General features: G+C 43.6%; 1 protein-coding gene across 1 annotated transcript in view; it reads right to left on the bottom strand.

The window, feature by feature from the left end:
- The window catches only part of LOC149871400 (mucin-5B-like), a 93,107-nt gene that overhangs the window by 53,765 nt on the left and 11,736 nt on the right, over positions 1 to 27,606 (bottom strand). Inside the window, exons 4-15 of the mRNA XM_090032452.1 lie at positions 27,221 to 27,308; positions 24,633 to 24,760; positions 24,018 to 24,255; positions 23,498 to 23,623; positions 17,535 to 17,652; positions 15,161 to 15,299; positions 14,530 to 14,631; positions 13,568 to 13,637; positions 12,186 to 12,323; positions 11,076 to 11,240; positions 9,181 to 9,275; positions 5,990 to 6,116 (exon numbers count right to left, since the gene is read on the bottom strand). Of these exons, the coding sequence (XP_089888578.1) occupies positions 5,990 to 6,116; positions 9,181 to 9,275; positions 11,076 to 11,240; positions 12,186 to 12,323; positions 13,568 to 13,637; positions 14,530 to 14,631; positions 15,161 to 15,299; positions 17,535 to 17,652; positions 23,498 to 23,623; positions 24,018 to 24,255; positions 24,633 to 24,760; positions 27,221 to 27,308 (1,534 nt within the window). The remainder of the gene's footprint in view (positions 1 to 5,989; positions 6,117 to 9,180; positions 9,276 to 11,075; positions 11,241 to 12,185; positions 12,324 to 13,567; positions 13,638 to 14,529; positions 14,632 to 15,160; positions 15,300 to 17,534; positions 17,653 to 23,497; positions 23,624 to 24,017; positions 24,256 to 24,632; positions 24,761 to 27,220; positions 27,309 to 27,606) is intronic.

The raw sequence follows: 27,606 nt of genomic DNA, 5'->3' as shown, positions 1-27,606 counted from the left end.
ATGAGATAAATGTGTTGCCTTCTTCCAAGATACTCTCTCAGACCACTTATATCATATTCTCAGAGTCAAGAACCCTGAGAAGCAATTACATGATGTGAAGCAGTTGTTCAACTGTTGGAAACTGCCCTTATAAAAGAGACTACCTTTGCTGAGAATAAGCACTGTTGGGGGCACAAACTCTGGTTTGATGAAAAATGTTCTCAAACTAAAGATGACTTTAGAGGTGACTTGGAGGAATATAAGTCTAAAAATGACTGACTGCATTAGCTTTCAGTGGATCAAGACGATTAAAACAGACTGCAAAAAATCAATAGATAAGCAAAGGAAACAATATCAAATGAACCAATGGGAGGAACTACTAGCTGCAGGGGGGAAAATATCAATGCTTTTAAGCAGATTATAACAGAAGGGGAAAAAATGTATTTCCTGAGGCATCTATCCCTGGAGATACATTGGTCTTGCTCTTTAAAGATAAGTTTAACAACTTAACTGAGACAGTGAAGTTAATTGTAGCTTCTTTTTGAAGGAAATTTTATCTGTTAAGCTACAAGTTCTGTTTCAGAAGTAAGATCATTATCTCACCTCTGAACCTCATGATGTAAGATCCTATATATCCTTACTGAGAAATGGAAAGGCCAGTTTTGACCAAAAAATGTAATATAATTAATTTAGAAAGCATTTATCCAAAGTACTGGAATTTAAATATAATAGTCCTAATTTTTTTAAATGGTAATAAGAGAGCTCCTACATCTTAATGCCCAATTAGCCTTATGTGTATTCCTGCCAAAATATTCAGGACACATTTACTTTTTTACCTTTGGGTATGGAGCTCTGAAAAAATATTTTGGATGAAAGGCAGGCTGTTTTTAGAGAAGGCTATTCCTGCATGGACCATTGCTTGGCATTGTATTACTTGGCATCTAAATACATTAAAAGACGTAATCACTTGTATGTTACGTTTATAGATCTTAAGGGAGCCTTTGAGTCCATAGACCTATTAAAATTATGGAAGAAGCTGGCAATAATGTCAGTAGACAAAGCTCTTTTACAATTAATTGTCACCTTCCATTCAAACAGAGCATCAAGGGTGCATTGCGGGATTGGCGGTGCCCTATTTCCCAACTAAGGCAGATGTATTGCAAGGATGTTTACTGGTTCTGCCACTTTTCAATTTACTTTTGAATGATTTAAAACAGGTTCTAACAGGACATGTCTACACATGACACTATGTTGCCATAGCAACATGCTACAGTGACATAGCATTGATAGGCACAAACCATGATGCTGCTATAGTGCATTGCTACAGCAGTGTAGTGGCTAAAAATAACTGTGGGTCACCAGCACAGTGCAGTACGGGCTGTTACTGCACCATACTTAGTACTTCCAAAAGACTATATCTCTCTTGCTTTATGCAGATGATGCATTAATTCTGTCACAATCCCAAATAGGTCTTCAAAGATTACTAGATGCCTTTCAATAGTGTTGAACCTGAAATAGCTTAGAAATTAATACAGCTAAAACCAAAGTAATGGGCTTTGGAAATGAAAGAATGAAACCGGATGGGTGTTCACAGGAAAAGAAACAAGAAGTGGTGTCTTCCTTTAAATACTTGGAATATATTTTAGCAAAAATCTGAGCTGGAATAAGCACACTGAAAATGTGAATGTTAGAGCAAAACAAGCTTTGGGTGGAGTTTTATCTTTTTACAATAAGACTGGCAGAAGACCAGGTCTGGAAGTACAAAAGGCTCCTACACATATGAAATGAGGCCGCTCCGATGTGCTGTAATTGAAGTGTGTCAGAGCAGAATCAATTAATTGAGTATGCTAGAGGGTGGTAATTACTAGGCCCAAATTGGGGACAATGATTTAATTAGTTGATTTGGATCACTGTCTCCGATTTGATTTGGCCAAATCCAGATCTGAAGATTTGATGCCGATTTGGAGCATCTGCAATACGGCCATAAACACAGCTTTAAATGTTTTTTTTACATACCTCAAGGTACTAGGTGTAGCTCGTGAACTCTTCAATGCTGAGACAGATAGAGTGTCCCACACGAGCCCAGGAGACCCCTTGTGTGCTTGGTGGCAAACCCCGAATTACTTCCGGTCCACTTCCAGGTCAGCCGGGGAGTGCACTGGAGGGGCCCCCTGTTCCCCCCCAGCTCAGCAATCAGCCTTGGGGGGACCCTGGGTGCCCCCCCCCAGACCCAGGAGACACCAATTGCCAAGCCAGGTGGGACATGGGGCGGGGGGGGGCACGCACTCCCTAGCAGACCTGGAAGTGGACCAGAAGGCTTCTGCTACTAAGTATGCCGGGGAGCACCCCATACTCCTGTGGGATGCTCCATCCACCCCAGAACTGCAACATTCATGAGCTGCCTGCTACCTTGAGGTTTGTAGAAAAAACATTTAAAGCTGTGTCTATGTCCAAATTGCCAAATCTTTGCAAATCTTTCCAAAATGATTCCGAGGGTTCTGATTCAATTTGGAGAAATTAAAGGGCCTCCTGATTCTACTTGGATCTGGAGATTCAGCCACCAAATTGGGCCAAATCTCCACTGAGTCGAATCAGGAACTGAAGCTTCACATAGCCCAAGTAATTACCACACTCCAGCAGATTCCAGTATCATGTGTATCAGCATCCCCACACTGAAAAATGGTGGCAGACTGCTTTAAACTGAAGCTCATTTTATGAGCTTCATTTCAAAGTACCCTGCTGCCACTTTTCAGTGTGGGAACACTGATACACATGACACTCTGGGCACTTTTAAATAACACAGTTCTGATAGCTGTTCCAGTTAAAGCACTGCCCCGCCCCCCCCCCCCCCCCGGCCTCCTAGAGCATATCTATAAACACCTGAAGGGTCTATAGATACAATGCAGATTGCATTTTATTGTATAAAGCAGCATTCTGGGGTGTTGACCTCATGGTCCACCCAAAAATTGAAAAGATTTCTAATTACTTTTTAAGGTAGCTTTTATCTTTACCTAATTCTGCAGAAGTGGGGATCATGAGCTCTAAAACTGGACTGATAAATGTGAATATTTTAGTCCAATTAACAACCTTAAATTCCTGTATGAAAGTTAGATCTTTTACACAAACCAAATACCCCAAGAAGTGCATTTTAGATGCCTGTCCTCTGTCAAAAAACTATGGTTTGGTTGGCTAAAGAACATCTACATTCTTTTCCATATAAATGGCCTCAGAAATATACTGAGAGTAACTGATCTGATATTTCTCCTGTATTTAAAACAAGGCATATATTTAAGAATGAAGGATGACAGAATGCAGACAAGATATTCTGACAGTGAGACTAAATCAAACTTACCCTTTCTTAAAGTCAATAAAACATCCTGTTGGCCCACAAACCTATCGGTCTGTAATACAAAACTACAAGCAACAATAGGCATCATTAGATTGAGATTTACACTAATGATATCTGCAGTTGTCATGGGCAGGTGATGTCAGAGTCCATATTCAGATACAATATACTCTTAAAGAATGAGATTGATGACTAAATCATTATATGTGGTCTTCTATGTTCTTTGAAGAAATAAGAGGGAAATAGATCTCTCCATTAAATAGGCAAATGAGGAAAAAGATAATTTGGTTTCTTTCTCACACTTCAGAGCCTGTCTAATAATCCCTAAGTGTATTTGTGCTACTTGCACAAGAATAAGGGCCAAGATAAAATACAATTTCCTGTTCTATCATTCATTGCTCCATTTTACCTCTTCTTTTAGATCATTATACATCATGTTCTGTTTTAATTTTGTGTAAACTGGTAAAATACATTATCTTATTGTATGCTTTTAGCACAAATTATGAATAATATAAATGGTATTTAATTTTTGTATATATAATTTTATTGTTCATTTTATTATATTATGTTGGTGAAAGCTGCAGATAAACTACTACTACTACTATTTGATAGGCCTGTGGGAGTCACAGTGATCTGATCTGGCTTTAGATCCAGCTGCTTTGGATGCCACGGATCTGATCTGGAAATCCAGACCAGATTTCCACCTCGATCCGGCCAAAGCAGCTCCAAAGCTTCAGAGCCACCTCGGAGATCTGGCCATAGGGTATAATGGGGGAATCAATGAAATATCTATAACGTTGTTGTTTTTTGTCTAAAGTGGATGAAACTTGCAGGGATGGTAGCCTCTGCTGAGAGCATGAAACCTGTCAAGTTTGAAAAAGATCAGTACAGGGGCTTGGGGGTAACTGTACCCAAAATTCTTGAAAGCCAAACTCATGTCACAGCTGTATGTTACACCACAGGTGAGTGAAAACTGCAGGCATGGTAGCTCCTACTGAGGCCACAAAGCCTGCCAAGTTTCAAGAAGAGTGGTGCAGGGGTTTGGGTGGAACTGCACCTCAAGCTGAGAAGCAAAACTCATGCCATGGGTGACCCTGTGTGTGTTAAGGCACAGCAGGGTCAAAGCTGCAGAGATGGTGTCCCCGGCTGCCACGACACCTGCCAGCTGTTGAGATGGATGCACGGGGGTTCTGGGGCCCTGCACCCCTAGCTGCTGACGGGAAAAACTCATGCCATGGGTGCTTGTGGGACTGACTGTCTCTGCCTTGGGGCAGTTGATTGTCTGTATTGATTCTTTCCTCTCCTTAGTCTGTTTTTGTAGGTGCTAATTGATGGCAATTAACTGGCTACATTAGCTAGGTCCTTTGTATTGAGCTGATCCCTGAGTGAACCATGGTTGATTGGTAACTGGTAACACAGGAGCTTAGCAGCCAGGCCTGCAGTAGTGTCTCCACTCCCTGCCCCAAGACAGAGATAGTCAGTTGCACAAGCACCCATGGCACCAGTTTTGCCTGTCAGCAGATGGGGTGCAGGGCCCCAGAACCCTCCTGCACCGATCTCCTCCACAGTTGGCAGGCCTTGTGGCCTCAGCAGGGGCCACCATCCCTGCAGCTTTCACCCTGCTGTGCCCTAACACACACAGTGTCACCCAATGCACAAGTTTTGCTTGTCTGCAGCTTGAGGGGCAGTTCCCCCCAAACCCCTGCACCACTCTTCTTGAAACTTGGCAGGCTTTGTGGCCTCAGTAAGAGCTACCGCTCCTGCAGTTTGACCCTCCCCCCCCATGTTGTAACACATAGACATGACAGGAGTTCTGCTTTCAAGAATTTGGGGTGCATTTCTCCCCAAAACCCCTCCACTGATCTTCTTGAAATTTGGCAGGTTTTGTGGACTCAGCATAGGCTACCACTTCTGCAGTTTTCACCTTCCTATGTTGTAATACCTTGATGTGACAGGAGTTTTGCTTTCATGAATTTGGGGTACATTTCCCCCCAAATCCCTGCACAGATCATCTTGAACCTTGGCAAACCTCATGGTCTCTGTAGAGTCTACCATCCCTGAAAATTCCATCCAAATAGGACAAAAACCAACAAAGTTATAGATATTTTGTTTCCCCATTATACCCTATGACCAGATCTTGGAGGCGACTCCAAGGTGGCTCCAAAGCGCTTCAGAAGCTCTGAACTGCTTTGGAAAGCCAAATGAGGCAGCGCTTCAACCTGGGTGTGCTGCTTCAGACCCCGAAGCATCCGAAGCTTCTCTAGGTCTGATGCAGGGTACAAAGCCTTGCACAGCCCTATTATTTGAGGTAATGTCAAACTGAAAGGAAGACTAAGAATGATGCGTCTCTCCACAAGAGAGGTACTGCAATGCAGGTACTCCTTCCTTTCTTTCCTCATCTCCCAACCATTGCTACTGGTCAGGCCAGGGACATAGCAATGAGATTGTTTGATAAGACTAAAGAGCATAGAAGGCTGAGCCAGGTCTTAGGACCCTCAAAATAGCAAGTGTAGTGTCATTGCTAAGTAACAAAGGACCTGACCTGGGAATGTGCCTATCCTATTTCTAAGATACTTATTCCCTTGGTATGCAAGCACAGAATAGCATAACATTGCTGAAGTTGCTCTCCAGTGCACATATATGTGTTTTTTATATTATACATACCACAGATACCCTCCCTCCACCCTGTCAGAGGTACTCCTCTTGTAGCACAATCTCTGAAGTATGTAGAAAACACAGCACACATTGCCTCCTCACTCTTCTCAGCATTACAGGTATCATATATGCAGTTCTAGGGAACAGAAGAGGAAACCAGAATTATAATGGAAATCTAAGCAGTAGAAACAGAAGGGGCTTAAAAATCTATATATTCAAAATTAATTCATTTTGGTTTAATTACTTTCCAGAATGTTTTCCTGCCATTGACACTTAATCCTCAATACTATAAATCCAAAAAATTATCATTGTAAGCATTTTCAGGGCATAAAATAACTTTATTTTGGGTCTTCAATTTCAACTTTAAAGGTAAAGCACGTATTGCTTACCTATGTTAAAATATATATTTGCTTAGTTGAGACAAAAAAAGAGATGGGCCTCTACCACTTGAATGAATTAAATGGTTCTGTTAGGTCACCTATAGTAATATCCTTACATTCTTTCCAAACTACTACCAGATGCCAGAAAGCAATGTGCTTATACATTTGTATATAGTGGCCATGCCTCCTCCCACTGGTATCAATAAGAAAGACTCTCACTGACATCAGTAGAAACAACAATGGGCCATAACTCACATATAAAATCAATAGGGACAGCAAATATATCCATCGTGTGGTGAATCTAGAGTTTTGATCAATGCAACCTGTTTTACATGTAGCTGGCATTGGAATGTTAGTGCTCTGGCATATTTGAAGGATAATTTACAAGATCCTTCTTAAATGGAGCAAAAAACCCACATAAAATAAATCCATATCTCCATTTCAGGTAACTTTCCCAAGTTTTTGGTCTCAAAAAAGAAATTGAGTATGGTTTGCAAAATGAAATGATTCTAAAAACATCTCTTTCCATCCCTGTCCCCCACAAACAATTTACAAAATTGGAAAATTTGTTTTTCAATTTTGGATTTTGGTCAAAAGAACAGAAAATGGTTGTGGGATTTTTTTTAAATACTTTTTTGGAACTTCCCACAAGACCATTGGTGATTTATATTATCAGTTCTATTACTCATGTACTTTGATGTTAAAAACACTTAAAGTATTTTGCTTTATTAGGGTTTAATAGCATCAATTAAAAAGACACCGTTAACTTGTTTTTACTATATTTTTTCCTCTCTAGAATACAAGAATGCTTTGAAACCTTGATGGTAATGCATCTACAAAGTATATCCAGCACACCTATACTGGCAAAGAATGTCAATATGCCTCTAGTGCAGAAGTGAGCAATTATTTTCACTAGAGGGCCACTTAATGAGTTTTGATGAGCTGTTGAGGACTGCAAGGGTAGCACTACCCACTGATAGGTGCCCCACCCCTCGTTGCTATTTTGGGACTAAAAGTCCTGCCCCTAACCCCTGACCTTTGCCACCCGAAGTGCCTCCCCCTGCTCCCAGAAGTACTTCTTTTGGGGGGGGGGTTGCCATCTTGGAACCAGAACCCCCCCCCCGCCAAATCATACACTAAAAGTCAAACACCTACTATAACATACTTTAATTTTACTACAAAAAATATTTTTGTTATGATTTGTGTTTGCATAGTCTATATAGAGATGATTGCATAATAATTCAAAAATAAGGTCTCACTCATATATTGTGTGTTGGGGGTGCGTGAGGTGTGGTTGGGTGTAGGAGTGTGTGTACATTGGATTATGGGGATGTGGGAGGGAGGTTGTGAGGGGGTGTGGCAGTGTGGGAGGGCAAAAGGGTATGCTGGGGGTGTATATGTGGGGGATTATGGAAGCAGGGTGTGGGTGTGTGGGGTTTGTTGGGTGTGAGGGAGAGTGGAGGTGTGGAGATGCCCCTCAAACATTTCACCCCATGGCACATAGCCCCTGCCAGTGGCAGCAGCAGCAGGTAGCAGGCACTTGGGGTGCTTATGGCCCACGCAGGTGCCGCTACCCAGTGGTGTGCAGCTCTGGCCACTGCTGCATATAGTGTCAAGGAGCACAGTCAGGTCAGCCCACCTCTGTTGTGCAGGGCTCCTCATGGTGAAGCCCTATGCAATGGAGCCAGATGCCTTCTCTGCCCCTGCTGTGCAGGTCCCAGGACTCCACTGGAAGTGGAGGGGAACTCCACCCCCTGCTTCCTGGCAGAGTCCAAGACCTGCATGGCAGAGGGCAGGCAGCTTCATCATGTGGGGCTTCCCACAGTATCACATGAGTGCTGGGAGCTGCACGTGTGCCACAGGGAGCCCTACATGGCAGATGCAACTCGGCCTGGTTGTGCTCCTTGCCACCATGTGCAGCACTGGCCAAAGCTGCATGCTCCTGGGTGGCAGCATCTGTGTGGGCCACAAGAGCCCTGAGCACCCACTGCTTACTGCTGCGGCTGGTAGAAAGGGCTGTGCACCATGGGGGGAAGTATATGGGGGAGTCCTCACCCCTGCACTCTCCCTCACACTCACACTCTCCCTCATACCCACACCCTCTCTGCCTAGCTCCGCGCTTCCACCACTTCCCTGGGCGCAGCCTCTGTACTTCTGCCAGCCCCAGCCCCACACTCCAGCCCAGCTACAGCTCCCCCTGCCCCTGCTGCTTCCCTGCCTGCCACCCAAAGCAATCAGTACAGCAGAGACAGGAGGAGGAGCCACTGGATGCTAAGGAAACTGAGCAGGTCCTCCTGCAGCTGTAGCAGTGGCAGCAGCAGCCCTGCCTGGAAGCTGCATGCTGGCTGCACTCGGTTCTTTTAAGCATAAGGGTGGGAGTGAGGCACGTGGGCTGGGCTGGTTACAATTAATTAGTGGGTGCCTGCAGGCCAGAGGAAATGGTCTGGTGGGGCAGATCCAGCCCAAGGACCACATTTTCCCTATCCCTGTTCTAGTGTATGTTTCTAACATAATATGTAAAACTTGTTTTTTAAATTTATTTCCTTGCTCATACAACAGCTTTTTCACTGATGACATTACAGATCCTCTGGGAAGGCTTGTTAAGTTTATTTATTGCTAGGTCTGCAGGAAAAAAGAACCTTAAAACCTTGCAGAGTATTCATGAACATTTTTTTTTTACTTTCTCATTGACATCCATGCATTTAAATAAATAGCTATTATAATATAGTGGAATAAAAGTATTCCTTTCTGATAGGAATACTTTTACGGTAAACTGAATGTTGGACTGGAGTAGATCACACCTCTAAAGCAATGCCTCACCTTGACGTATGAAGAGGGGTCTACAACAGAATGACAGGAAGCAAACACACTGCTTGTATTGGACAGAAGTGTACACCAGTGCTTTGCAAACTTTTCTGAAACAGAAAAGTAGGATAAATTGTTCATAGTTATGTCTGTTACCTTATACTCTCTATTTCTCCTTAATTGCATTCATTTTCTTAGCAGGATTTTAACAAATATCTAAAAATTCTTATACCAAAGATATTTTAAAATATTTTAGGTCACCATAGAGGGAAATGGTAGATGTTCAGAAATCATGGTGAAGAGAGTAGACAGATACCCCAGTGTGATAGCTTTAATATACTACTAATATTGTTACTCGGGTTTAGGTTTGAAGAGCTGATGTGAAAACCTGTTTTAAGTATTTAATTTAATTACTTTTAGTGAAATAAGTGAACAGTCACATTACTCAAAGAACCACAAACTAGCCAAGAGACCAGAAGTGTACTGATGTTTTCACACCACACAGTAGCTTTTAAAAGGCTTGGTCCTGCAGTCCAGACACATATGAAAAAAACAGGACTTCAGAGAGTATTGATTGTGGAGTTCTGGCTGTGTATTCAGGGAGGGGCTGACAAGGCCAGATATTCAGTGACTGACCTGTTGTGTGTGGTTCCATTAACATCAATTAAGCTATGCCAATGTAAACCAACTGAAAATGTGGCTCACAGTGAGTGTGTCTACATGTGAATTTATGCTGGTTTAAATTTACTGCTCAGTAAATCACTATGCAGTAAGCGGGAATAAGCTGGCATCTACATATGCGTGTGTTAAAGCACACTGACACTGTGGCCTGACTTGGAACTAAAGTTAGTCCTAAGTCAGTTCACATACACAGTGTTACTGCAGAGTAAAGCATCCATACATGTATTACTGCCCAGTAACTAATTGGTCATAAATATGATATCTACATGATGCAGGTATCAAATTTACACTCAAGTTGGCATAAATCACCATATTTACTGCACAGTACGGGTATGCACATGTCCTCATCGTGCAGTAATTTCTGTTAATGCATAGTAAATGCACATGTATAGATGCACCCAGGGTTAACAACCATGTACCTTTAGGGCCAGATCCTACTCTACCTATTCTGTTTAGTTTGAGTCCCTGAAAAATAGAAAATGTACCTACTTTTGTAACATAACATCTTAATCTCAAGTCTAAGTTACAAAAAATAGCGAGGAAGAGGAAGACCTATCTACATTTTGCATTAACTATTTTTCAGGGACTTGAACAAGGAGGAATAGGGTCACAATTAAGCATCTAAGTCTACTTGAGTGCTTACTAGGTACAACTGTGTCTGCCCTTGAGTCTTTAACATCTTGTAATTTAATATATGTTCTCAAAGTCATCAATGGCCAGTTTAGGTAGAAGGTGCCACATCTTTCTTTCTTTGTGGGCATCTTCTTAAAAGACAAAGCTAGTGAAGTTAAAATCAGTAATAATAATTCCTTTAGGTTAAATCTACTTCTAGTGGAAACTAATGTGTCCTAATAGCTGTTAAGCAGTAGCATAACTAAAGGTAGGCAAGAGGGGCACCCACCCGAGACATCAAGTTAGAAGAGGCCCTGGAACTGAGGCCACCACAGAGTCTGTCACCCAGTAGCATACCAGTGCCAGAAACACCAAAAGCAGTCCTCAGCATGGGTAAGACTGCTTGACCCCACACCCCTACCTCCACTGTTGAAAGTGAGTGCTCCTCCCCCATCCCACAGGGTTTGCCCTGCATGCCAACTGTCCTTGTTATGCCACTGATTCAAGGACAGACAGATCTTGCTACTGGAAAAACTGGTTGAAATATTTCTAGCAGGTCAGGCTACCTGAAATACAAAAGTCACTTAAAGCTGGTAATTTGGTGATAAATCTAATACCTTTATCTGCACTATTAGCACATGGGTCTTTAATACTGTCTTTGATATCAGGACAGCTGGCCATAGTCTTCCATGAGTTACCAAAGGCTGAAGCTGAATTTTCCACAACTCCACTAATTGTTCGAAAATCATCAGTCTGGATGTTATTGAAATTGCCACAAAGACCTTGCGTAAGGAAAAAAAACCCACACAATATAAATTAATTAACAATTTTCAAATAATCAAGAACAACACTTGCTCTCCAATACCCTTCAAAAAGCAAACATCTTTTATGAGTAGGAGTTTTAACATTCACACCAGGCTGCTGATATCTTGTTTTTAAAGTCTAATAATCATCATCTATAATACCTAGTGATCCCAGTGGAGACTGAGGTCCCATTATATCAGCCACAGTACATACACACAATAAAGAAAGTCCCTGTCTCAAAAGACTTTACAATATAAGAAAAGGGTAAGATGTTGGAGAAACAGAATATTATCTCATTTTACAAGTGAAGAACATAGGCATAGAGAGATTAGGAGTTGTCCCAGGACAAGAATCCATTGGAAGAACAAAAAGTCTCATCCATATTCCCTCTCCAGTACCTTAACTATTCTTCCTTCACAATCCCCAAAACAAACACATACTGGATTCTGTGGCCACATCTACATGAGATGCTTACTGTACAGTAGATCATTACTATTGCACAGTAGCTCATTAGTACTGTTCAGTAGCATCACTGGGCATTAACCATCATACGATGCTACTGCATTGTAGTAATGAACTACTGTGCAATAATAATGAGCTACTGCACAGTAAGCATCAGTAGGCATCCATGCCAGGATGCTACTGTGCATTAATGCCAATTACTGTGCAGTCCATTTAGTATTTGGTTATGCAAGTAACAAACGTACAGTTGGCATCTCATGTAGGCACAGCCTGTGAAATTCAATTTATTTAATTCAGCAGAATAAAGGGTTTAGACAATCTTGCCAAGCTTTTAATTTTTATTCTAAGAAGCCTAGGTATCTGAACTTACTGAAGTCAAAGTTTGAACAGGAAGGGTGATGGACAGCTAGCTGTAAGTCACATTACAATAAAGGTATACAGCAAGAACATTAATTTCATACCAGATGTTCGATTATGGTATGAGTCATCTAGACTTATGAAGAGCTGCATAATGGGTTTCATTTGTACTTGAATTTGTATTCCCACAGGGGTCAAGATGTTGATGTAGAATGTGGAAGGTCTGAACATGGTGATACCATCTAAAGAAGGAAAGAAAAAGAATATCACTTCATGAAGAAAATATGCATATATCTGCTTTGGTCCCTGATTCGATTCAGCAGAGGTTCAGCCCAATTCAGTGGCCAAATCTCTGAATCCAAATTGAATCAAAGGACCCTTTAATTTCTTCAGATTGATTCAGAACCCTTCACAGTTAGGGTGGCTAGGATCTGGAACCAACTTCCAAGGGAAGTGGTGCTGGCTCCTACCCTGGGGGTCTTTAAGAAGAGGCTTGATACCTACCTGGCTGGACTCATTTGAGTCCAGTTTTTTCTCCCGCCCAGGTGGGGGGGTCGGACTTGAAGATCTACAAGGTCCCTTCTGACCCGACTTCTATGATTCTATGAATCAGATTGGACCAATTCAGTGATTAGGACATAGAGACAGCTTTAAATGTTTTTTCTACATACCTCTAGGTAGCAGGGGCTCATGAGTGCTGTGGTGCTGGGGTGGATAGTGTGTCCCACAGAAGCACAGTGGAGCTCCCCAGTATGCTTGGCAGCAGACCCAGAGTGGATGAGAAGCACTTCTGGGTCCACCAGGGAGCATGCTGGCCCCCCCCCCCCCCGCCTTCTCCCCAGCTCGGCAACTGGTTCCTCCTGGGTCTGGGGGGACACCTGGGGTCCCCCTGTGGCCAATCACCAGGCTGGGGGACACGGGGACCCCCCTAGCATGCTCCCCAGCAGATCCAGAATACTCCCAGTCTACTTCTGGGTTCACTGCCAAGCATTCTTGAGAGCTCCTCATGCTGCTGTGGGATGCTCCATCTGCCCCAGCACTGCAGCAATCATGAACCGTGCTCCTGCCTTAAGGGATGTAGAACATTTTTTTAAAGCTGTGCCTGTGTCTGAATCGCTGATTCCCTGAATCAGCATTGAATCGTCAGATTCAGATTCAGCCAAATCAAATCAGGGACAGCGATCCAAATAAACGGACTGAATCACAGTCCCTGATTTGAGCCAAATCTGAATCGAATAGGTCCTGCTTCGCACACCCCTATTATACATACAATATTCACTGTGCCAGATATGCATCTCCATCTACCGTGTCATTTAATAGGGGAACAGAAGTTGCATACTAGATTAGACCCTAGGTTCAGCTGCTCCAATGTCCCACTCTAACAGTAGCTTGCACTAGATCCTTCAGATGCAGGGGTAAGAGTACTGCCATAGGCAGAAGTAAATTAATCTGGGCCAGATATGAACACCAAAGAAGGAACACTGACCTCTAGTTGTTGGCAGTATCACTATGAGGTTATTGACATACACATTTCCACAGGAACACAGTCGTATATGCTGTAAAGGAAAAAAAGAAGAAAAGAAAAGGAAGACATCACAATGTAAAATAAATGTCAAAAGAAGTGGCAAGTTTCCAGCCACAACCTGAAGGGCTCCAGACTTGCAAGCTTGAAGAAAAAAGGGTTTTTAACAAATGTATACCAACCAGGACAGTTCTTACAGTTAACACCTGACAGTGCTGGAGTGAACAGGGAGATCTGCATCAAAATTAAATAATGTTAGCAGCCATACTGGACAAAGGAGAACTCATGCTATAAGCAATATCCCTAAGCTGCATGAACTTACTTATAAAGGAAGTTATCTTTCTGAGCACTTAGCAGATATTCTACTCAATATCTCCAAAGATTTGTTCCTGAAATAAGAGAGTGTATGGATGCTCATAAAACATTTTAAAAAGTTTTTGTGATCAGGGTACCACACTGAGCCTCAACAAAATCTGATTCGTTCCCTGGGTCTGTCACAAGCCTCATGTGTGGCTTTAAGTAACTCATGGCCCCAGGAGATGTTACATTTATGGTTCAATTAATGTAGAAATATCCTTGTGGCTCATTTGTTCAGTACCTTAGAGTGTGTGGCATGTGTCTCCAGACCTGGGGCTGTCCCAGTGGATGCTGATAATCAGCTGACTGTTCCCAAGACAGCCCTAGTGGCTGGGAAACAGCTGTCCCTGCCTGAAATAAGAAATGTAACACTTCTGCATCTCACTTTTCTTTTAACTGATCTATTTAAACACTTTGTTACAAAGACTGTCTTTAACTCTGATGGGGGAGTGGAGGCATCTATTACAGATAACCAAACAAGTGTACATACAGTACAATCCTTTCCCATTACTCACACTTCTGTTAATTTAAAAGGAATGAAATGACAGCTCTGAGGGCAAATGACTTACAGTATTTCCTAGCGTGATCAACAAATTCTTCAAACAAGACATTGTACTGAACGGCCCACACTGAACAATCTCTCCAACCACCACAAAGGTACGCTCAGTGTCCTAGAATAGAATCAGAAAAATAAGTTTATGAAATATCTTCTGGCATAGTGAAAAGAAACAGACAGCAATCTTCAAGAACTTTATAAGAAAGCACAACATTCATTTGTGTCATCCTTAACTGCAAAGGGTTACAACATTTCCTTCCCAAATAGCACTATCATCTCCACTACCCTTTCTTTACTTCCTGTTCCATCAATCTCTGCCACCAGCCTATTTGAAATACAGCCTTTGAAAGAAAGAATACTTGCCTGATGATAACTGTCCATCACTTCAAGGGAGGAAAGACCATTAAAACTGTCAATAAGTCCATGTGAAAATATATATATATTTTTAAAAATGGGTTGAGGCAGAAAATACCTAGTGACAATCATAGATCATGCAAGATCACTTATGTGGTTTAAAGGTAAACATGCACTTAAAACTTTTGTTAGATAAGTGGTTATTTGAAAAAGTGAGGCATACAACTTATATCTAGCTTAACGTTTGATCCTAAATAAATCGAGAAATTAAATAAGAGATTTTCTCCTACCTTAGCTAAGACATAATGGCAATTTCCATGAAAAATGTACTGTTTCTTATCAAACGTAGTAATGTGGAATCCTCCCTCTATATTACAATTTCCAGCACAGGGAAGAGATATACAAGCCCAATGGCCTCCAGCACAGGTACTATAAAAAACACAAGAAGGAAAAAATGTGTTAAAATATAAAAAGCTACATAAAGGTATAGGACAATTGTGCTCAACCTTTTTAGACTTGAGGCACCTCTTAGAAAATTCCAGGTCTTTGTTTTTATTAGTTTTTTGACTTCAGATAAATAATAGTGCAATTTTTCTGTTGCAAAGAAGTCAAAAAGACCATAATAAGTCAAAATACTGTTAACACTATGGATTCTAGGGCTGTGCAAAATTTCACCACCTGTTTCGATTTGACACTGATTTGACTCATTTCAAGCTTGAAACAGCGAAATAGAATCGAAACAAAGGGCTTCGAAACAGCCTCAAAACAAATGAATTTTGGTGAGCTGTTAAGGGATACAAGGGTAGTCCCAACTGTGACAGATGCCCCACCCCCTGGTCGCCATCTTGGGATCCAAAGTCCTGCCCCTAACCCTTGACCTGTGCCACTAAAAGTCCCTCCCCCTACCCCTGAATGTACTTATTGTAGGAGGGGAGGGTTGCCATCCTGGAAGCAGGAATAAAAACAAATCATAGACTAAAAGTCAAACTCTTACTAGGACATATTTTAATTTTATTACAAAAAATATTTTTGTCATACTTTGTGTCTGTGTAGTGTATATAGAGTTGATTGCATAATAACTCAAAAGCTTTATCCTTATATATTTGTGGGGGGAGTGTGGGGTATGATTGGGGTAGGTGCATATGGTGGGAAGGGTGTATGGGGGAGGTTTGTGCTGGGGTGTGGCTGTGTATGTGTGGGGGTAGAGGGTATGTTGGTGGGTATATATGTGAGGGAGTCATGGGGGCAGGATGTGTTTGTGTGGGTGTTGTGGGGTGTAAGGGAGAGTGGGGGATGTGGGGACCCCCCACACACTTCCCCCATGGAAGACAGGTCCCACCACCAGAGGCAGCAACAGCAGCCTTGGCACTTGGGGTGCTCGTGGACTGGTCAGGTGCTGCCACCTAGGGGTCTGCACCGCTCATGGTGTCAAGGTATGCAGCCAGGCTAGCCTGCCTCCATCACAAAGGGCTTCCCACTGGGAAACTCCATGCAATGGAGCTGGCTGCTTTCCCCACCTCTTGCTGTGAAGGTCCCAGAACTCTGCCAGAAGTGGAAGGGAGTTCCACCCCCTGCTTCCCAGTGGAGTACTGGGATCTGCATGGCAGGGGGCAGGGGGCAGGGAAGGCAGCTGGCTCCATTGCATGGGGTTTCCCCTGGTGACACATGAGTGCCAAGAGCTGCACGCGTGCCACAGGGAGCCCCACACAATAGAGGCAGGCCAGCTTGGCTGCGCTTCTTGTTACCAAGTACAGAGCTGGCTGGAGCTACACACCATTGGGTGGCAACATCTGTGTAGGCCACGAGTGCCCTAAGTGCTCACTGCCTGCTGCTGCCGCCAGCGACAGGGACTGCACACCATGGGGGGGGAGTGCATGGGAAATCACAAACCCCCCTCCCCACTCTCCCTCATCCCCCTCCACTCCCCCTCACACCCACAACTTGCCCACCTGGGCTCTGAGCTCTTTGCTCCCCTCCCCTGGGTCCTAGATTTGTACTCGTACCAGCCCCATGCTCCTGCCCAGCTGCAGCTAACCCTTCCCCACCCCTGATGCTTCCTTACCTGCTTCCAAGAGTGAGCACTATAGGAAGGACAGGAGGAGAGCCACTGAACACTGGGAAAGCGAAGCAGCTCCCCCAGCAGCTGAAGCAGTGGCAGCAGTAGCTGTGCACTGGCTGGGCTGAGCCCTTCCATGCACAAAGGTGTAAATGAGGCATATGAGCTGGTCAGGGTACAATTAGTTGGTGGGTGCCCATGGGCCAGATGAAATTGCCTGGCAGGCCAGATCTAGCCTATGGGCCATATTTTACCCATTCCTGAGCTAGACCATACAGAGAATGATTTGAATAAGTTATTGTCTCCAGGGGAACAGGTTGAGTTCTTTACACCAAGCAAGAGAGCCTTATGCTTTTTTAGATTCTGAGGTTTTGAGTTCAGTCTCTGCAGAAGACCCCAACCACAGTCATAATTACATCAAGTTCAGTTCTGATTGAGCTTCTTTACAGTGAATGAACAAGATGATTTATGCTTATATCTCAAGCTTAGGGTAAGTATACATTCAGTTAAATGAAATATTAAGAACAGGAAATAAAAGGACAACATAATGCAACTTAGCATTGCTCCATAATAAATGCATCTGTTGCATTAACAGATGAAAACAGTACCAATTTTGGCAAGGAACAGAGTAGGTCTCTCCAGTTGCATAGACTTTGCCTTGAAACATGCATGGACATCTCTTTCTGGGGACACATATTTTGCCTTTGAGGTCATTGAGAATGGTTCCTGTTGAAACACATTAGTTAATAAATATTTCTTCTGATGTAAGAACAAAGATCAGAAAGGAAGTAAACAGAGTACATCATCCATCAATATTTCTGAATGTCAAAGAATCATAGAAAGGAAAGGAATCATATGACTGGAAAGGACCTCAGGAGGTCACATAATTCAATCCACTGATCACAGTAGGACTATCCTCAACTGGATCATCCCAGTCAAGGCTTTATCTAGCAAGGTCTTAAAAAACTCCAAGGATGGAAATTCCACAACCTCTCTGGGTAACCTGTTCCAGTGCTTTCCTACCCTTCTAGTGAGAAAATTTTTCCTAATATCTAACCTAACCTTCCCTTGCTGCAACTTGAGACCATTGCTCCTTGTTCTGTCATCTGCCACCACTGAAAACAGTTTAGCTCTATCCTCTTTAGAATCACCCTTCAGGTAGTTGAAGGTTGTCATTAAATCCCTGCTAAATCATCTCTTCTCCAGTCTAAAAAAGCCAATTACCTCAGCCTCTCCTTATAAATCATATTCCCCAGCTCCCTAACCATTTTTGTTGCCCTCTGCTGGACTCTCTCCAACTTGTCCACGTTTCTTCTGTAGTGGGGGGCCCAAAACTGGACACAGTACTCCAGATGTGGCCTCACCAGTCCTGAATAGAGGGGAAGAGACACTTCCCTCAATCTGCTGGCAACACTCCTAAAAATAAAGCTCAGTATGCTGGCTTTACAGGGCACACAGTTATCTGGTATTCAGTTTATTGTCTACTGTAACCTTCCTTAATGCAGAGCTGCTGCTTGGTCAATTGGTGCTCAGTCTGCACCAGTGAATGGGATTGTTCTCTTCTAAGTGCAGGACTCTGCACTTGTCTTTATTGAATTTCATTGGTCCAATCTTCCAGTTTGTCATACTACTCCATCCAGCTTGGTGTCATCTGCTTTCTGAGGGTGCACACTGGCTCATCTTCCAGATTGTTGATGACGATATTGATCAAAACCAGCTCCAGGGCTGACACCCACGGCACTTCACTTGATATTGGCTGCCACCTAGACATTGAGCCATTGATGACTACCCTTTGAGCCTGATGATCCGGCAAGCAAGAGGAACTTACTGCCCTGCTAGCTGACACCAACCCAGACATAGTGGGGCTCACTGAAACGTGGTGGGACCCAATACATGACTGGGCGGTGAATATCAAGGGCTAGAGGCTGTACAGGAGAGACAGGACAGGGAGGTAAGCCAGGGGTGTGGTGCTCTACATTAAGGAGGAATACACATCCTCATCAATTAGCAAAGAGTCAGAGGAGTGGCACTCTGAAGTGCTCTGGGTTAGAATACAGGGCAGTCGAGGGGAAAGAGACTTAATGGTGGGGGTCTACTACAGACCACCCAACCAAGGGGAAGAGCTAGACAAGGAATTCTTAAGTCATCTCACGGAGGTAGTTAGGTCAAAGGATGTGGTCATCATGGGTGACCTGAACTTTCCAGACATCTGCTGGGAAGAGCAGTCAGCCAGGTCTGACCACTCACGTAGGATCCTAGCCCAAATGCAGGACCTCCATCTAACCCAGGAGGTGCACAGCCCCACCAAGGAAGATGCCTTGTTGGACCTGGTGCTGGCCATTGGCGACAACCTGGTGAGGGGGCTTGACCACCTGGGCAACAGTGATCATCGCCTGCTGGAATTCACCATCCAGTGCAAGGTGGAAAAGGATGGAATTCACCATCCAGTGCAAGGCAGCAGCCCTAGATTTCAGAAGGGTGGACATCAATGAGCTAAGGAGAATAGTCAGGGAAGCACTGAGGTCCCAGAGGGGAGGGGAGCCAGGTGTCCAAGAAGAGTGGTCACTTCTTAAGGAGACGATCCTCCAAGCCCAAAGGGAAGTAATCCCAACACAGATCAAAGGGGGCAGGAGGGCGCTAAAGCCTCTGTGGCTCACCAAAAGCATCCGGGAATGTATTCTAGCTAAAAGGGAGGCGCACACCCACTGGAAGGGAGGGGCCATCACCAGGGAGAATTATACTGCATTTGCTAGGGGATGTAGGAGGGCAGTCAGGAAGGCCAAGGTGGAGATGGAGCAGGAACTAGCTTCCCAGATCAAGGACAACAGGAAGTCCTTTCTTAAATACAGAGAGGGCAAAAAGAAGGTTCTGGGTAATGTGGGGCCCCTGCAAGACATGCTAGGAAATTTGGTCGTCACACCAGATGACAAAGCTAACTTGTTTAACGACTTCTTTGCCTCTATTTTCCTGAGCAGGGACCAGAACAGCCACCCCCGCTCTGGGCCCCCCTTAAACCTCAGGGGAGGTGCAATTAGGCCAAGGGTTAGTGAGGAACTAGTTAGGGAACTTCTGGAGGGACTGGATGTATTCAAATCAGCTGGTCCGGATGATCTCCACCCCAGAGTACTGAGGGAATTAGCTGAGGTCATTGCGGGACCCCTGGCACAGCTTTACAAGCACTCATGGTGCTCTGGTGTGGTGCCAGAGGACTGGAAGAGGGCCAATGTTGTTCCCATCTTCAAAAAGGGGAGGAAGGAAGACCCAGGAACTCATAGGACAGTTAGTCTTACCTCAATCCTGGGCAAGCTTTTTGGGAGAATAATACTGGCACATGTCCATGAGGGACCAGCAGGGGAGATTATGCTTAGGGGCAACCAACACAGGTTCATTAGAGGCAGGTCCTTTCAGACCAACCTTGTGGCCTTCTACAACCAGGTCACCAAATCCTTAGGTGCAGGGGTTGCAGTGGACATAGTCTTCCTGGACTTTTGGAAGGCCTTTGACACTGTTTCTCACCCCATTCTCATTAAAAAACTGGGGGACTGTGGTGTCGACAACTACACAGTCAAATGGGTCCCCAAAAGGCTGGAGGACCGCACCCAGAGAGTGGTGGTGGATGAGTCATTTTCGACTTTGAGGGATGTGTGCCGTGGGGCTCCGCAGGGCTCAGTCCTCGGGCCTGCACAGTTCAACATCTTCATCAGTGACTTGGACAAGGGGGTAAAAACCACCCTGTTCAAATTTGCTGATGACACTAAGATGTAGGGGGATGTGGGCATGCTAGAAGGGAGGAATAGGCTACAATCAGACCTAGACAGGTTACAGGGGTGGGTGGGTGAGAATAGGATGGGATTCAACACTGACAAGTGCAAGGTGATACACCTGGGGAGGAACAATCAGCACCATACCTACAGGCTGGGGAACTCCCTTCTCATCCATACAGAGGCAGAAAAGGATCTTGGAGCCATCACTGATGCCAAGATGAACATGGGCCAGCAGTGTGGGGATGCAGTCAGGAAGGCCAACCGTACCTTGTCATACATCCACAGATGCATCTCAAGCAGGTCCAAGGAGGCGATCCTCCCCCTCTATGAGGCACTGGTTAGGCCGCAGCTGGAGTATTGCATCCAGTTCTGGACACTGCACTTCAGGAGGGATGTGGACAGCATGGAGAGGGTCCAGAGGAGGGCCACTCGCATGATCCAGGGACAGCAGGGCAGGCCCTACGAGGAGAGGCTATGGGACCTGAACCTATTCAGCCTCCACAAGAGAAGGCTGGGGGGGGATCTCGTGGCCTGTTACAAACTATTCAGAGGGGACCAGCAGGCATTGGGGGATTCTCTGTTCCCCCAAGCACTACCAGGAGTGACTAGGAATAACGGTCACAAGCTGGTAGAGGGTAGATTTAGGCTAGATGTCAGGAGGCGCTACTTCACTGTCAGGGCAGCTAGGATCTGGAACCAACATCCAAGAGAAGTGGTGCTGGCTCCTACCCTGGGGGTCTTTAAGAGGAGGCGAGATGAACACCTTGCTGGGGTCGTTTGACCCCAGTACTCTTTCCTACCATGGCAGGGGGTCGGACTTGATGATCTGTTCAGGTCCTTTCCGACCCTACTAACTATAAAACTATGAAACAGTAAGTTTTCTATCTACCTTACAGTCCATTCATGTAACTCCATTCATCCAAACCCATACTTCCATAGCTTGCTTATGAAAATGTTGTGGGAGACCACATCAACAGCCTTGCTGAAAAATCAAGGTATATAATATCCACTGCTTTCCCCACATCCACCGAGCCAGTCATCCATCATAGACAATGATCCACGCTGACTGTTCCTAATCATCTTCTTCTCCTCCAAGTGCTTAGAAATGCCATGAGTTTTCAAAGAAGATGGCCAGAGACTCTGCAATCACATTAGCCAACTCCCTCAGCACCCTCAGGAGTATCCCATCCAGCCCCATGAACTTGTACACATCCAGCTTTTCTATATAGTTCCTAACCTGTTCTTTTGCTGATGTTGGATGCTCACCTCCTCCTCAAACTGTGCTTCCAGGTGTAGTATACTCACCCTGTGTAGTTTGTCCAAGTTTTTATAAATTTCCTTTTTACGTTTTAGTTCATTGAAAAGTTCCCTGCTAAGCTAAACTGTTCTTCTCCTATAGTTGCTTTTCTTCCTACGCGTCAGGATGGTTCATTCCTGTGCTCTCAGTAAGGCTTCTTTAAATTATACCCAACAGTCCTGGACTTCTTTCCATCTTAGACTGGCCTCCCACAGGATCCTGTCCATCAGTTCCCTGAGTGAATCAGAGTCTGATTTTCTGAACTCCAGGGTCCTTACTCTGCTGCTGTCCTTCCTTTTTTTCCTCAGGATCCTGAACTCAGTCATCTCATGGTTGCTGCTGCACAAATTGCCATCCACTTCTACATTTGCCACCAATTCTTAGCTGTTTGTAAGCAGCATATCAAGAATAGTATGGCTCTGTCCCAGGGTTTAATTCCAGCCATGACCTTGATGCCCCTGGAGCTCCCTCAGCCCTTGTTTGGTCTATCTCTCTTTGGTCACTTTCCCCTTTTCCTCACCTGCCATGCCTTGATGAAATACTACTTTCAGAAAAGGGAGACTGCCCCAGGGTTTCCCAAGTCAGATCTCTTCTCATGAATACAGGTGTCGATGCTCATTGCCTTAAGGGCTAATTACATGACTGACTGCCTCTTACACTACGCCCATACCTCCTGCTGTTATACACCCTTCCTGGGCTATGGGCTCCCAACCCCAGTCCTTGTCCCTTTAATGCTATGGACCCCTTGGTCCTCTCAGTCTCTAGTATGACTCCCAGTCTTTGGCCCCCACCTCTGGGCCCTGGCCCCACTCCTAAGCCAGCTACTCTGGGGCTATATTGTACATGGCAGCTTCTGCTGGGCTGTGCTACATGGCCTTGGAGCTGCCGCCCCAGGGCTGTGGGGCACAGCCTCAGATCCACTGGAACAGGGCTGTTCTGCATGGCTGCAAAACAGCTGTCAGGTGGCACACAAATACTCCAGGGCTATGTTGCAGTTGGCCGCTGCTCTGCAGCACCTGGATGTGAGCTGGAGCAAACATCATGTGTGGTGCACAGAGTCATCAGGTGCCTCCCACATGCTGCCTGTGGGTCACTGAGATCTGTGAGCTGCACTGGGGGCAGGATGATATGGCTGTGTGGGCTAGATCCAACCTACAGGCCATATCTTTGACACCCCTGATTTACAGCACACAGATCTAGCTTCACCAAGAAGAGAGAGATGTTTTTCCAACCAGTTTGTAGACCATAAGAAACTGTTCATTCCTATGTAGTGCTGTAATAATGGTAGACTGGACTTCCCTTGATTGCCTTGGACTATCTAGATTTCTTGTAGGGTGAATGTACTATCTACATGCCAGTTTTTAATACATTTAGGAATGTAAAGCTCTCTGTGGTTTTATTTAAATACTTGTAAATTTTACTGAGCAGGAAAAACATTTCCTTTATGTGAAATCTCCTCTTGTTGTCCTCCTGTTCAGTACTGCTTATTATAAAAAGAACGTTACTTTACCAGCAGGACAGAAGCAACCATCTGTACATGGGGCTTTACAAATCTTGCTCCTCTCTGGGTCTGCACAAGTGTCAGCACAGGGATCTCCACATTCCATATGTTTCATGTTGTTTGGACACTCTTTGTCTGCAAACCGAGATGAAGCAGGCATAAATGGTAAGGTGTTATATCAATTTACTTACTATGCTCAACTAGTATAGTAAATATCCTCCCATACTCTCTGAGGTCAATGAGGCATATTCAAAGGCTTTAAGTAAAGAACTGCATTTTTTATCTTTATGCTTCACTAATTTAACCGGTAAACAAGTCATTCTAAATAGAGAATTTTATAAAAAGACATGTAATTTCAGACAATTCTCCTCCTACCCCTACCCCCACCCCCACCCCCAAAGCTTTTATACAATATATTTAAAACAATCACTGCTGTTACCTGCTCTTATAAATTCTGCTCAGGGTATATAACTTATTCTTTGGTACCAATCCAGTTGGTTGAAAAACATCAAACTTCATGATTACTTACAGCAAAGCTCTTTGGTTCTCCATTTCTCAGGATTTCCCCCCTTGAGGACACAGTCATGAGAATATTGATTAAGAGTGCTGCATATACATCTGAAACTCAAATCAGAATCAGATCCAGAATCAGAAGCTTCCTTTGTACAGGTGCACATATCTTCAGCGCAGGTTGCTACGTAGTCGTTAAAAGCAACCTTTTTGTGACAGTTCCCAAAACCGGACATGATTTTTGTACACTTTTTTTTCTGTAAAGAAAGGAAACGAAATAATCTGAATATCATTTTTCTCCTGATCCTCAAACTTCAGTGAGTTTCAGGAAGCTATCAAGATTGGTTCTGTGTTCAAAAAAAGGTCACAGAAATGGCCTTTGGTGCATTTGATGTGAGCATCTGCTACTCTTTTTTTGAGTGGAGTCTTCTATTCACTGGAATGCATTTTTCTGCTGTGCATCACTGTAACAGCAGGTCTAGGTTTTCTTTGAGTTGAGATTCATGGCTGGATTCTGGAACAATTTTAATTCTTTTTATGTTGGTTACAGATTTGCCCCAACATAACCTCATGATTCACATCACTGTAATTTAGAAAGGTTTATATTTCCCGAAGCACTGGCTGGCACACTTACATACTGACGACACTGGTGTTTTTGGTCAGACTGATCTATTTCTTCATCTTCAGCTACATCAGGACACATTTCTGTTGGCTCTTCTACTTTGTGAAGGTTTCCAAACTGCCGTGGATGTATTTTGTAACCTATAAAATACACAAGAGCCTTCTGAATACCAATCAGATCCAGGCTGAATCTTTTGTTTCATTTGTCTGTTGTGAGGACAAGTTAAAACATTGTGTTTTAGAGCAGCAGTGTCAAAGATACAGCCCATGGGCCAGATCTACCCCATGGAGCTCTGTTATCCAACCCTGGGTGTTGCCATTGGGTCTGAGTTCATCCATGTGCTGTTCGCAGCACATGCCGAACCAACCCCATGGGCAGGGCCCAAGATGCATGCTGCTTATGGCACCCATTCCAGTCACTCTGGAATCCACACCGCCTGCCCTGGCTGAAGAGATTGCCAAATGTGGCATAGATCATGGAGCAGCCAGAATAGGTGTAGCGCAAGATGGATCCAGCATGCAAGGGAAGACAGAGAGGGTGGTGGTCCCTGGGCCTGATCCAGCCCATGGACCAGCCCCCTGCTGTTCATCCAGCCCATGGGGCCAGAGAAATTTGACATCCCTATTTTAGAGCAATATTTTCTTTACCAAAATTATTTAATACAAGCAAAAAATCTGTACCACCGCAGGTTACACATTAATAGAATTCCCGCTTTGCTTTTGAAATGCATTTATTGGGAGCCACTGAGCACTTTGGAAAACAAACAAAAACCCAAAAGAAATAGAAGGACCTTTAATCTCTCAATCAGAAGTCTCTGGTATTAAAAAGCTATATAGGTTGAAGTGCCTCCCTGATGTAATGTGTAAAGTTTTGAAATAACTTCCCCAGAAATTTCATCCAGGACTTTAGAATTTTTCAAGGAAAAGTATTTCTTGAAACTGGTGCATTCAAAGGATTTTTTTGATTTGTTAACATTTTACATTGAAGAAATGTTTCACAGAAAAATTTCTGACTGTCTCTTCTCTTCAATACTATTCAATCCCCTAACTTACTTCAGGACTTATATAACATGGCCTACAAATAAAATACATGAAGGGACTTCTTAACCATTTGATTGCCCCTGGAATAATTGCAAGTCATGAAATTTAGGTTAATCATAACTCCCTTTGTAGTAATTTGTGCTTGTTTCCATCACAGATATGGCAAAGGGAAAACTCTGGCAGAGACCTCAGTGATACCAGCTCTCATAATTTCATTATGAATTTGTGGTATTAAATTATTTCTTTGTAGCCTGGCTCCTGGAGTCATATGATTTGATGAACATATCTACTGCCATTTTAAAAACAGAGATTTTGATAGCACTATGCAGGAATAGGATACTTCTCCTGCAAAAATGAAAAAAAAAGGGTTGGGTTTTTTTTGCTCTAAGCAGAAGAGGGGAAATCTCATTTTTTCACAGAATGTTTAGGGGCGAACATTTCCATTTTTGTAGAAACAAAACTGAATTGTTGGACTCGCCAGCTCCAAAACATGACAGGCAGCCCATTTTACTGGGCTGCCTTGTCCCCTATTAGGAAGGCAGCCAGATTGCCAACTTCCTTGCTCCATGGGTAGTGTGAGGATCAGATAACATGGTGGCCTGGGGTGCCAGGGAGCTACTGCTTCTGGAATCTGGTAGCCAACTATCTAAGGAGTCAGGTCCCTAATATGAATTACACTTTAGTTTTGTGAAGTCAGTGTTTACTGACAGAAAATTGCTTCATCAGAAATTTTTCAAAACAGGTTTTGTTTCTCATTGTGATTGCTGTGAAGGAAAGCTGGAAAAATTGATCAGGACACCTTGTAAATGCTTAAAACTAAAAAGAAATAAAACAAACCCCAAATCTATTATGATTTTTATGGGGGGATTTTTTTCCCTCTTGATTCCTTGAATCCTGACTCATGATTATTGAATGCCTGAGCAGGTAATATTGACTTTTGGAAAAGTCCAGACCCAGGGCATCTTGTATGAAAATGCTCCCTCAGCTACAGCTTTTTCAGGATGTATGCTGGGGTACAAGCTGCCCTTTATTTTCATGTACTGGAGTAGAGGCCAAAGCTATATATTGTCTTAATCTATTTCAAGTTCGAAGAAATATCTGAGGCAGCCAGTTGAGATGGAACCAGGTTTTCCGTAAGAAACTTCAGCTCAATGGAGCTGGTATAAATCAATATTAATGTCTTCACAATACACAGATGCAAAATCATAGTCATTATCTTACTATAAGCGGGTGAAAATGTAAAGATGTCCAAAGAACAGCATACATCTAGGAGAGGTAAATTTCAAAGGAAGTTAAGCAGCACCACGATATAAGATCTGTACCATTAACACTTGTTCACTGAAGTTTGAAAGATGCTATTTCAGGCTTCCAAATTCTTGAGTATCATTTGTTAACTCTGGTTTGCTCAAAGCACACACTGTGGTTAGCAAATGTGTATGGACTTTAGAGTGTCTTTCAGCAAACCTGAAATCTGCAAATCAAGCGAAAATGGTATTCAGGTTTTGATTCAGATTTCACATAGCTCTAGTATATAGAATACAGATAACGTGCAGTTCCTACCCTTCAAAAACAGATCGTTCTTCCCATCGCCATCAAAATTCCCACACAGACCACATACTTTCCCCTTGTAAGTATCTTCTAAGTCCAGCTAAGAAAGAGAACAAACAGGAAGATCACAAGTTAAAGTGCTACCAGAGTAACCTCTGATACTCACTGATTCAGTATGGAAAAGAACAAAAATGTTCTTTGGCTTCTATTGTGAACATAATTTCCTGTGGCATTAGTTCTGATTTCACACAATTCATCTAAAAACAATAACTGGCTTGGAATTTTCTACAGGTATCTTTGCATTATTTTGAGTAGAGATTTACCCCAGTGTAAATTACCTAAAGGCTGTGGTACTGACTCTGCATTTCTATAGCTGAATTAAAAAAAGGAACAACTCC

This window comes from Crocodylus siamensis, chromosome 2 (assembly GCF_052110815.1).
Source record: "Crocodylus siamensis isolate JL-2025a chromosome 2, ASM5211081v1, whole genome shotgun sequence".
In the NCBI taxonomy this organism is placed as follows: domain Eukaryota; kingdom Metazoa; phylum Chordata; order Crocodylia; family Crocodylidae; genus Crocodylus; species Crocodylus siamensis.
The sequence above is the reverse complement of the archived record's forward strand: the minus strand, read 5'-3'. Positions and strand labels throughout refer to the sequence as shown.